The 12,077-nt window shown below is 42.5% G+C and overlaps 1 protein-coding gene across 1 annotated transcript; it reads left to right on the forward strand.

The window, feature by feature from the left end:
* Positions 1-464: 464 nt before the first annotated feature.
* LOC148043764 (interleukin-8-like) lies at positions 465-5,846 on the forward strand. Its single transcript, XM_087723758.1, has 4 exons — positions 465-615; positions 1,614-1,740; positions 3,465-3,548; positions 5,365-5,846. The coding sequence occupies exons 1-4, from the start codon at positions 492-494 to the stop codon at positions 5,387-5,389; spliced, it is 360 nt and encodes a 119-aa protein (XP_087579884.1). The 5' UTR covers positions 465-491; the 3' UTR covers positions 5,390-5,846.
* Positions 5,847-12,077: the final 6,231 nt, after the last annotated feature.

The following is a 12,077-nucleotide window of genomic DNA, read 5'->3' on the forward strand; positions in this document are numbered from 1 at the left end:
GTGGTCACTAAACAGAAGGTCGTACGTCGAGGACGACCTCTCCCAAGCGGCCAAGAGTCCGAATTTCGAATCATGTGACCTTGAGAATGCTACAATGGTCGTCAGCGTGAAAAACGGTCGTAAGTCACTCTTTCCCCGGGGCTGTTGTAACTTTGAAACAGTCCCTAGAGGAACGGTTGCAAATTCAGGATGACCAGCCGTGCCGTAGGTAATATTAAGTTTCGATTCTGAGTTGGTACGTTTCTTTTCTAACAGAGTTTATATTTACCTTTCGCATTGGACAATAGATTCTTTATTCTTTCGGCGCTGCTTCTCCAATTCCTAAATTAAGCATTGCTTTGTTTATCAAAGTGCAAACCTCAGCACTGCAAATTCTGAGGGAAATGTCTGGGAAATGGGGTGTGATGCAATTTTGCATGTTTCCCCAAAATAGCCCTTTGCTCGTGACGTGTAGTGGGGGATCTAGGAAATAAATTGGAGGTGGCTGGACGATGCAACCCCATCTGGGTGAGCTTTCAGAGAACAGCGTGAGTCCTTCTTCTGCAGCCAGAATGAGTTTTCGTGTCTTCCTTGGGCTTTCCGTTTTGCTTATTGCCTGCCACCTCACTGGTGCAAGTAAGTAGTATCCTCCCGAGCTTTTCTCTTCCTCTTCTTCGGCTTCGCTCTCCATCGTGCACCGACTGCATAAGTAGTCTGCCTTTGAATGTGTAAATAGCATAGTTTTATAATTGCGCAATGAGGACATGGCGGTGATGTGCTTTTTTAGCGTCTGTGCCATGGGCTTCATAACATAAATAAACCTTTCATCCTGATAATAGCATTGATGGTTTTAGAATTTTAAAGAGGTTCAGAAGTTTACAGAATTAATTTACAACGCACCTTGGTGATCTGTTTGGAATGCTTGGCACTAGATTTTGTTGGGATTTGGGAATTTACTCACCCACTTTACTAAAATGTTGCCAAAAAACAAAGTTTAGGTTTGGAGCCACATTAGAGAGAGATGGTCCTACAAGATGAAGAAAAACGGGGCATTGAATGAACTTTTGAAGTACAGAGAGTTCTTGACCTGGCCACAGTTGAGCCCAAAATTTTGGTTGGTAGGCGAAACGTTTGTTCAGTTACTTTTGCCCCATTTCACGACCTTTTGTGACATGGTTGTTAAGTGAATCACTCACTTGTTAAGCTAGTAACACGGTTGTAAAATGAATCTGGCTTCCCCATTTTCGTTGGGCTTCTACCAACTCAATTTCACAAAGATGCAGTCACATTTTAAGTTCACTCTTCTGATAGCAATAGCAGTGCTTAACTGTTCTAACTGTTAGGAAATTTCTCCTTAGTTCTAGGTTGCTTCTCTCCTTGATTAGTTTCCACCCATTGCTTCTTGTTCTGCCCTCAGGTACTTTGGAGAATAGCTTGACTCCCTCTTCTTTGGGGCAGACCCTGAGATATTGGAAGACTGCTATCATGTCTCCCCTAGTCCTTCTTTTCATTAAACTAGACATACCCAGTTCCTGCAATCGTTCTTCATATGTTTTAGCCTCCAGGCCCCTCATCATTTTGAATACTCTGTTGTGCATCTAAAATTAATTATAATATTTTCTGAAATGTTACAGCTATCTTTGACCCCCTGAATTTAAGCTGCAAATGTGCCAGAGTCACCAGCACCTTCATTCGTCCGGCACGATATGCAAGAGTTGAGATATTTCCAGCTGGGATTGCCTGCAAAAAATTGGAAATCATGTAAGTTTATTTGGGTTTATGCAAAATTTAGAATCTGAAAATTTTTATTCTGGGCACTTTCTCCCTGTCCAAAGTACAGCTAGTCCTTGTCTATCTTCCCCATAAATCGGAGTTTCTCAGTCTTGGCATCTTGAAGATATGTGGATCAACTCCCGGCATCCCCCAGGCAGTGCTGTTTTAAGTCATACATGAGCCACGGTGGCGCAGTGGTTAGAGTGCAGTACTGCAGGCTACTTCTGCTGCCTGCCGACTGCCTGCAATTTGCCGGTTCAAATCTCACCAGGCTCAAGGTTGACTCCATCCTTCCGAGGTGGGTCAAATGAGGACCCAGATTGTTTGGGGCAAGAGGCTGACTCTAAACCGCTTAGAGAGGGCTGTAAAAGCATTGTGAAGTGGCATATAAGTCTAAGTGCTATTGCTATCTTCCTTCCTTCCTTCCTTCCTTCCTTCCTTCCTTCCTTCCTTCCTTCCTTCCTTCCTTCCTTCCTCTCTTAATTCCCTTTCTCACTCTCCCTCCTGGTGGCACAGTGGTTAGAATGCAGCATTGCAGTTTAAGTCTGCCTACTACCAGCAGTTCAATCCTGACCGGCTCAAGGTTGACTCAGCCTTCCCTCCTTCTGAGGTGGGTCAAATGAGGACCCAGATTGTTGGGGGCAAGAGGCTGACTCTGTAAACCGCTTAGAGAGGGCTGTAAAAGCACTGTGAAGCGGTATATAAGTCTTGAGTGCTATTGCTATGGCTATACTAGCTCTTTCCAAGCAAAATGATGGATAACTAAGTGCAGTTTAACCAGATGAATGTTTGCCAGGATAAGGAGCTACGTTTGCAAGCTTTATTCGAAAATAAGCTCCATGCAATCTATGGAAGCATCTATGGAAGGCACATAGCCCTTTTAGTTAACCTTGGTTGATCTTGTAAAGGCTAACCCCGGGTCAGATATGATTAGTACTTGGAGGGTGGCCCAGCAAGAAGTCTCAGGCAGTAGACAGACTGGGAACTAAGATGAAAATATCCTCAAAGAAGGAACAAGTAGTAAACCCACTGCTTCACCAGAAGTTGAACTCAAAGGAGATATTAAAACGGGAGGCTCACTACAGCAACATAAATGTTCATTGCACATATCCATCCCAGGGGCCGTAATTTGAGGACCCCTGACTTAGTGCAATATTAAAAAAAATGTGAATAATTTTTCTGTGAACCACCAAAATTTTCTTGTGGACCACGGACTATCAGTTGGTGACCGCTGCTTTAAACATAGTTAAATTGTGTGTGTGTGTGTGTGTGTGTGTGTGTGTTGCAATGCATCAAAGTTTGTGTGTCTGTGTGTGTTGCAATGCATCAAAGGATCAAAGTTTCAATTGTGCAGTTGCAATCATTGTGACTTTTTTTTTTTAAACACCCATCCCTTTGGATACCCTGACTGGGGCACTTAAGAGCCAAAAATCCAACCTCATTGCCACCTTATCAAATTTCCCCTTTTCTATTATAAAAGTGATACAGATGTGTGTGTTTTTTTAAAGTAGGTCTGTACGTTTTCTTCTTTGGCTCCCTTAATATTTAAGTTAAATTGTCTGCACGGCTAAATGAGGAATTTCTCTGATTGGTTGCTTACGTGCTGGATGGACTTCTTCATTTTTATAGCTCCCGTTAAAACACCTTCCCCCGCAGGTAGATTTATTATTTCCTGGTAAAAACTCACCTCACCCAATTTTCTTGCTTTACAGTATTACCCTGAAGAACAAGCAGAAAATCTGCCTTGATTCCAAAGCCAAATGGGTGAACAATTTATTGAGCATGATGGAAAATGTGTAAGTGAAATCAAAATGCTTCAAATTGGGGCTTGAGTTCTGATCCTAAAGGCATCCACGCAGTGTCTTTTATTTCTCTGGAAAAGATTGATGTGGGGAAAATATTTTCAGCTTCATAGATTAGCTCATAGCCCTGGAATTCCCAGGTACAGATAGTCTTCAAACTACAACAGTTCATTTAGTGACCGGTTGAAGTTACAGCTGCACTTAAGTGACTTATGACGGGTTTCCACACTTATGACCGTTGAAGCATTCCCCGGGGTCACGTGATCTAAATTCAGACACTTGGCAACTGACTCACACTGTTTTTTTCCGGAGTATAAGACGCACCAAGATTTTGAAGAGGCAAATTTAAAAAAAAAAAAAAGTTTTTACACTCTGCAGACTTCCCCAAAATGGCCTGTTTTTCACAGAAAAAGGCCCGGTTTTTTTGCCAGAAAAAGGGCATGCATAGCCTTTAGGAAGCTTATAGAGTGCTCCTGGTGGCTGGGAGGGCCCCCCAAAATGAACAAAAAATGGCCTGTTTTTTGGTGAAAATGGGCCCATTTTTTGTAAAAAAAAAAATGACCATGTATCGCCTTTAGGAGGCTTATAGAGTGCTTCTGGGGACTGGGGGGGGAAATGAGCAAGAAATGGCCCATTTTTCATTTGTTTTTGCCCTCCCCAGCCCCCAGGAGCATTCTGGAAGCCTCCTAAAGGCTATGCATGGCCATTTTTGCAAAGGGGGCGGGGAGGCCAAAAATGCTGTATTCAGTGTATAAGACGCACCCAAATTTTCACCCTCTTTTTGGGGGGGGGGGGAAAGGTGCATCTTATACTCTGAAAAATACCGTATTTATGACAGTTGCATTGTCCTGGGGGGGGGTCATGTGATCCCTTTTTGTGACCTTCCGACAAAGTCCATGTGGAAGCCAAATTCACGTAACAACCATGTTACTGACTTAACTGTTGCGATTCGCTTAACAACCATGGCAAGAACGGTCAGAACACGGGGCAAAACTCACTTCATAAATGTCTCACTTAGCGACAGAAATGTTGAGCTCAATTGTGGTTGTAAGTCAAAGATCCCCCGTATTTGAGTAAATTATTTAATTCTGTGATCCCCTTTTCCCTTCCCCTCCCTTTCAAAAGCATAGCAATTAAAAGTATTGAAGCGGGCAAGAGATGATGGATGGATGATTTCTCTTTTGTGTTGTTCTGATCTGCTTCTCTTTCTCTCTCTCTCTCTCTCTCTCTCTCTCTCTCTCTCTGCTTATCTCTTTTTTTGTTAGGTAGATGACATGATCAGGAGTTAGATAGGAAAGAAAGGGAAAAGTCTTTTAATAAAGGGTGACACGATTAAAAGCTAGAATAAGCGATAGAAATAAGAGAAGGGGGAATCTTAGTGTATACGTTAGTGTATACATTATTGTTATGTATTCATAATAAAGTGAAAGTAATAATAAGATAAAATGTGGAACAACTGAACAATGATAGATTGCAACCTAATATAAATGCGTATTATTATTAGAAATACATACGCGGATTGAATGTAACAGTTATGATTAAATTTATTAGTTTTATTTGTATTAGAAAGTATGACACCGAGGTGCCACACTGTTCACGCATTGATTGGAGACATTTATAAAAAATAAAATTAAAAAATTAAAACTTGGGGGAGGGGGGGAGAAAGAAAGGCAAAATTCACTTAACAATGGTCTTGCTTAGCAACAGAAATTTTGGGCATAATTGTGATCCTAAGCTTTGTCAACTAAGTACATTGATGCTCAATTTTCATAGCAAATCACTATAATACTCTTCTCTCTCTCTCCTACAGGAATGGACGCCAACGTTCCTCTTGAAATGAAGTTTGGCCTTGAAAATCCAATGCAGCTGTGCCCCCTCGATCCCCAATGTGAACCTTCTCGCTTTTCTGCTGTGTGAGATGCTGATTGTGTCTAATTTTTTCCTGAAATGATTGTTTAAGAGAGTTTTGGACTTTTGGAAATCCGGAAACAATGTGAACAGACAAGCTGGAGTCTGAATCTGAATTGTGTGTGAGAATGACAAAGTTATTAAATATTAAATAGATATAATTATAAAAAATAGTACTATGCCCCCCCTCCCTCCCTCTCTCTCTCTCTCTCTCTCTCTCTCTCTCACACACACACACACACACACACACACAAATAAATCTGTGGCATAGTACTATTTTTGTCTCCACATATGATCATAACTGAGCTCCAAATTTTTGTTACTAAGTGAGATAGTGGTTAAATGAGTTTTGCTGCATTTTGTGATTTTTATTGACATGTTGGATAGGATAAGATAGGATAGGAATAGAATAGAATAGAATATTAGAATGGAATGGAATAGAATAGAATAACAGAGTTGGAAGGGACCTTGGAGGTCTTCTAGTCCAACCCCCTGCTCAGGAAGAAAAGTATACCATTTCAGACAAAACGGTTGTTCAATCTTTAAAGTTTTTAAAGCTTTAAAGACAGAAATATTTTTGTTAGGTATACTACCAGAAAACTGTGACAAAGGGAACATATACTTAATATTACATGTTTTGACAGGGCCGAGAATTGTATTTGGAAAAATGAGGAAATTCCTATAATTTTAAAAAAATTAGACTGTGGGGAAATGGATAGGTTAACATTAAAGATAAAGGATAAAGAAGATACAGAATATTTTTTTAACATGGGATTTGTTTTACCAATGGTAAGACCAGGGGTCGGCAACCTTAAACACTCAAAGACCCACAAAGGTCCTAACTGGAAGCCCCCCATTCAATTCTGAAACTGACCAGAAGTCCGGTTCCCCCACCATAGAGTCTCCAACTAGCATGGCATCCTTTTTCCTCCACCTGTCCTAACCGAAAGCCCTATCAATTGTGGAGCCGACCGGCAACAGGGAGCCACAGCAGAGGGATGAAAGAGCCACATGCGGCTCCAGAGCCACAGATTGCTGACCCCAGGGTTAGACAATAGAGATAGAAATTGGAAGTTGGAAGAATACCACTATGTAGAAGTAAATAATATTATTATTACTATCATTATTTATAAATAAATTGACCCAGACAATACGCTGCTTACATACTCGTGTATGTTAAAGAAAAATGCATCAATAAAATTAAAAAAAAAAACCACTGAAGTTTCCTTTTTAGTTCTCTGATAATCGAAAACAAGGAAGAAATTACTCTGCTGTTAAATGCAAAAAACTTCTCCTTTTCAAATTCTGTGGAAACGTTATTATTGAAATTAAAAGGTCCAAGTTCCTGCTTTGAATTAACGATAAACACAGCCATTGTAAGCCTACACCACTGCTCTCTTTCTCTCTCTTGCCTACAATCCTAAAAAAAAAAAAATACAGGTAATTCTTGACTTACAATCAATCTTTTGAAGTTGCAATAGCGCTGAAAAAAGTGAGTTACGACTGGTCCTCACACATCATCACAGGATCGTGGGGTCAAAATTGCCTGGCAACTGGCACGTACTTATGACGGTGGGCTGTGGGTCATGTGATCTCCCTTTCTAACCTTCCCAGCTGACTTCCGACAATCAAAGTCAATGGAGGAAGCTGGATTCACTTAGCGACCACGTGATTCACTTAACAACCTCAGTGATTCCCTTTAACAACCATGGCAAAAAAAAGTCATTAAAATCAGACTCATTCAACGACCGCCTTGCTTAGCAACAGAGAATCTGGCCCCAATTGTGTTTGTAGAGCAAGGACTCCCAAATTAGAACATGAATATTTGTGCCACTCAGCAGCTCCTGATCTAATGAGAATGGTGAGAGAAGTTTTAGCAAACAAATTCATCCATTGATTACTTTTTAAAGATGAACAAGGGATATCACATTATTTACAATTTTCTAGATCCCGTTTCCTGAGACAGGAAGCCTTTAGAAAATTCTATTGTCAATTCCTACTTTCTACCTCTTTTTTTCTGCCATAAACAGGAATGTGATGCCCTCTAGCGGCCAGTATAATCTTAGCAGGCCAGCTTGCCAGTCATTCTAAAAAAAAAAAAAGTCTCAATACATATAGTCCTCGATTTACAACAGTTCATTTAGTGACCAGCATTGAAAAAAGTGACTGATCACTGTTCTTCACAGCTGTGACCTCTGCAGCACCAAAATTCAGATCCTTGGCACCTGGTTCATACTTATGAACGTTGCTGTGTCCCAGGGTCACGTGATCACCTTTTGCGACCAGCAAAATCCACGGGGAAGCTAGATTTGCTTGACCAATGGTATTACTAGCTTATCAGCTGCAGTGATTCACTTAACGGTGGCAAGGAAGGTCGTAAAATGGGGCAAAACTCACTTAACAAGAGCCTTGTTGGCGCAGTGGTTAGAGTGCAGTACTGCAGGCTACTTCTGCTGACTGCCGGCTGCCTGCAATTTGGCAGATAGAATCTAACCAAGCTCAAGGTTGACTCAGCCTTCCCTCCTTCCGAGGTGGGTAAAATGAGGATCCCGATTGTTGGGGGGCAAGAGGCTGACTCTGTAAGCCGCTTAGAGATGGCTTCAAAGTATATAAGTCTAAGTTTGGGAAGGAAGGGAGGGAGGGAGGGACGGAGGAAGGAAGAAAGGAAGATGAGAAGGAAGGAAGGAATGGAAATGAGAAGGAAGAAAGCTGTAGCGGTGTAATGGTTAGAATGCAGTATTGGAACTCACTGCCCACTGCCAGCAGTTCGAATCTCACCAGGCTCAAGGTTGACTCAGCCTTCCCTCCTTCCGAGGTGGGTAAAATGAGGACCCAGATTGTTGCGGGGGCAACAGGCTGATTCTGTATACCGCTTAGAGAGGGCTGTAAAAGCCCTGTGAAACGGTATATAAGTCTAAGTGCTATTGCGATTTATAAATGTGTCAGTCACAGACATTTTGGACTCAATCGTGGTCGTAAGTCGAGCACCCCTTGTAGTTCAAGAATGTAAATGGCTGAACATGAGCATACTCGATAGTTGATTGGTGGGATTATACATAATTGAAAACAGTGATATACAAATATAAATGGTTGGTAAATCTTTTTCATATCGGGATCTGTGATTGTATAAAGGTATATTGTTATTAAACAGACAATCAAGAATGTAAGGGAATTAGGATTATTGAAAAAAATAATAATTGTAATTGAATATACCAGGGGTGGGTTTCAACCGGTTCACAGCGATCCCTGCGAACCAGTTGGTCGGCGAACCCAGAAGTAAGTAACTTCCGGGAACGGCGAAGGGCCCACCCGCCCGCCCGCGCTCCTTACCGGTCTTTGAAGGCTTCTGCGCTTCCACGCAGGCGCATGGCACATACAGTGCCTGCGCGATTCTCCGCGAGCAGCTAGATGGCACATACAGCGCCTGTGTGAGTCTCTGAGAGCAGCTGGAGTATCGCGCAGGCGCTAAGGTGCCTGCGTGAACTGTGCGCGTGCACAAGGACGTCGCCGGCCCCGTTCCAACCGAACCGGTTCGAACAGGATTAGCAACCCATCCCTGGAATATACGTTGTACAATGAAAGTGAGGTATCTAGTTATATTAGATGAAAAATCTGTGTTTGTAAATGCAATTGAGAATACGGATGCAAAAACACTTGTAACCAAACGACATGCTGTATGTAATGGATGAGGATTTTTTTATGTTGTTTTTTTATGTTTAAAAATAAAAAGAAATTGAAAAAAAAAAAGAAGAAGAAGAATGTAAATGGCTGGTCAAAATTCCAAGGCAGAAACCATATTGGGCGATGAGGTGACTTGTTTTGTCTACCGGACCCGCTGATTTTGTTAGGGGCTTTCTTTAACAGTAGGTGTGTGTTATTTTGTGTATCGCTTGGTCTTCTGCTACTTCTGCTCTCAGGCTGCAAGGAAAAAGAAACTTAAGGGGGAGGCAAATAGCATCCTCGTAGCCGGACACCTGGAGGGACTTTACTTCGGCCGCCACTTAGCCTCTTGCGGATATTCCAAGCTGCTAAAAAAAAGAAAAAAAGGATTTCATAACAGCCTGAAAAGAGCCAATTTTGAAGACAGTGGCAAAGAGGAAGTTTTCCCATTTGCTGACAAAAAGAGAAGAGCTTCATTGTATTGGGGGGTATTTCTCTCATCGTGGAAACGGTAATGCCCACAAGCATCAAACTCTCCCCTTGTTGTTCCATCTTCGTAACACATGGTATAAAATACGTGCCATTAATGAATGTACATTACAGGAAGTCAGGGATGGGATTGAAAATGTTTAGCAACCAGTTTTCTGCCTGGTTGCTGGGTGGGCGTGGCCATGAGGGGCTACTCAGCCGCCTGCACCACGGCCGGGGGTGTGGGTGGGGCATTTCCGGACTTCCAGAACTTCTGGGAGGCCCATTTTTCACCCTCCCAGAGCCTCCACCGGGCCCTGCATTTACCTGGCATCCAAAACAGGCTCCGTGGAGACTCGTGGATGGGAGCTGTGGGCGTGGCCAGCCAGTCATTCCAACTACTGGTTCGGCGAACCAGATGTAAAATTAGCATCCGGTTTGCCCCCAACCAGTCCGACCCGGCTGAATCCCACCCCTGCAGGTAGTCCTTGCTTTTACGTCCACGATGTTTCTGGCCCTTCCACTGCTAAGCGAAGTGACTGTTAAATGAGTCACGCAGGATTTTACGGCCCCCTTTTTCCTACGGTTGTTAAGTGAATCACATAGTTGCTAAGCGAATCCAGCTTCAGTGTTGACTTTGCTGCGTTGGAAGGTGACGGGGAAGGTTGCAAACGGGGAGGGACCGCGTGATCCTAGCCTGTTACAACAGCCATAACTACATATCTCAGAGTTCAAATCTCACCGGCTAAGGGTTGACTCAGCCTTCCATCCTTCCGAGGTGGGTAAAATGAGGACCCAGATTGTGGGGGGCGATATGCTGACTCTGTAAAACGCTTAGAGAGGGCTGAAAGCCCTATGAAGCGGTATATAAGTCGAACTGCTATTGCTATTGCTAAATACAATCTTGAAAGAATCTGTAGAGACAGAAACAAAGCTTTTTTAGACTTCATCTTGGGGAGGGGGAGGTGACATTGTGTACACCCAACCTCAGATGGTTTGATTAGTTCATGGCCCCCTGTGAAAAGTAAATGCAGAAAATATCCTTTTTTCCCGTGCATGAGACGATACTTTTTCTTTAAAATATTTACCTAAAAATGGAGGGACGTCTTATAGATGGGGGGTGGGGCGGGAGGAGAACTGCGGTTGTGAAACTGCCGATACCTTATCTCTGCCAAGTAGCTTCACGAGCAAAATGTCCGATTGCAGAGTTTCCAAGTTTTGCAAACATCGGCCTGGCAGCTCTCCAAGGCAGATAAGGTCTGTGACTGTAAATCCTCCCTTGAAAGACTTAGCTGGATGTGAATGAGCAGAATTCACAGCAAATTAATAAAAGGTTTTTTTTTTGTTGGGACAAGGAGTTTGCTTCAGGCTCTCGGGAAGCCTCGGTCCGAACAGCCTGTTCAACTGTTTTAATTCAGTGTTGGGTGGATTATTATCCTTTAGGGCTTCAAAAAAAAAGTTGGTCAAAATGGGCTACACACAAGAGAGTTTTACTAGCCTGGAGTGACCTCTGGGCCAGAAATTCCCCATTCGTGTTTTAAGCGGTTGACCATGGATGACCACGGATGTTATTGAGAAATAGATTTGCCAATTCTTCTCTGTTCTGAAGAGAAGACTATGTGTCCATAATGGCAATCTCCAGGATTGTAGACTCGATGGGGAAAGTAAAATAAAAAACAACAACACAACATAAATGGCAGGGAATCAACACTTTTGCCAAGATCACAACGCAGGAGGTCTCCACCAAGTTACTACTTGAAGGAGACTTTGCCTTCATAGAAAGAGAGTCAGTTTGATTGAGAAGGTAAATAGACAGGGGTTAAATGAGTTTCGCTCCATTTTGTGATTTTTATTGCCATATTGTTGAATAGAATGGAATGGAATAGAATAACAGAGTTGGAAGGGACCTTGGAGATCTTCTAGTCCAACCCCCTGCTTAGGCAGGAAACCCTACACCATTTCAGACAAATGGCTATCCAACATCTTCTTTAAAACCTCCAGTGTTGGAGCATTCACAACTTCTGAAGGCAAGTCATTCCACTGATTAATTGTTTTCACTGTCAGGAAATTTCTCCTTAGTTCTAGGTTGTTTCTCTCCTTGATTAGTTTCCACCCATTGCTTCTTGTCCTGCCTTCAGGTGCTTTGGAGAATAGCTTGACTCCCCCTTCTTTGTGGCAACCCCTGAGATATTGGAAGACTGCTATCATGTCTCCCCTAGTCCTTCTTTTCATTAAACTAGACATACCCAGTTCCTCCAACCGTTCTTCATATGTTTTAGCCTACAGTCCCCTAATCCTCTTTGTTGCTCTTCTCTGCACTCTTTCTAGAGTCTCCACAACTTTTTGACATCGTGGAGACCAAAACTGAATGCCGTATTCCAAGTGTGGCCTTATACCAAGGCTTTATAAAGTGGTATTAACACTTCACGTGATCTTGATTCTATCCCTCCTGTTTATGCAGCCTAGAACTGTGTTGGCTTTTTTGGC

This window comes from Thamnophis sirtalis, unplaced genomic scaffold, assembly GCF_051295495.1.
Source record: "Thamnophis sirtalis isolate CommonGarterSnake01/CBP01778 unplaced genomic scaffold, rThaSir2_p1.2 scaffold_10, whole genome shotgun sequence".
Lineage (NCBI taxonomy): Eukaryota > Metazoa > Chordata > Lepidosauria > Squamata > Natricidae > Thamnophis > Thamnophis sirtalis.

Excerpts from the sequence above, each read along its gene's own strand:
- LOC148043764 (XM_087723758.1), top strand. The coding sequence starts at position 492 with ATGCAACCCCATCTGGGTGAGCTTTCAGAGAACAGCGTGAGTCCTTCT. Across the intron at positions 1,741-3,464 it reads TGCAAAAAATTGGAAATCAT|TATTACCCTGAAGAACAAGC; the intron begins GTAAGTTTATTT and ends CTTGCTTTACAG. Across the intron at positions 3,549-5,364 it reads TTGAGCATGATGGAAAATGT|GAATGGACGCCAACGTTCCT; the intron begins GTAAGTGAAATC and ends TCTCTCCTACAG.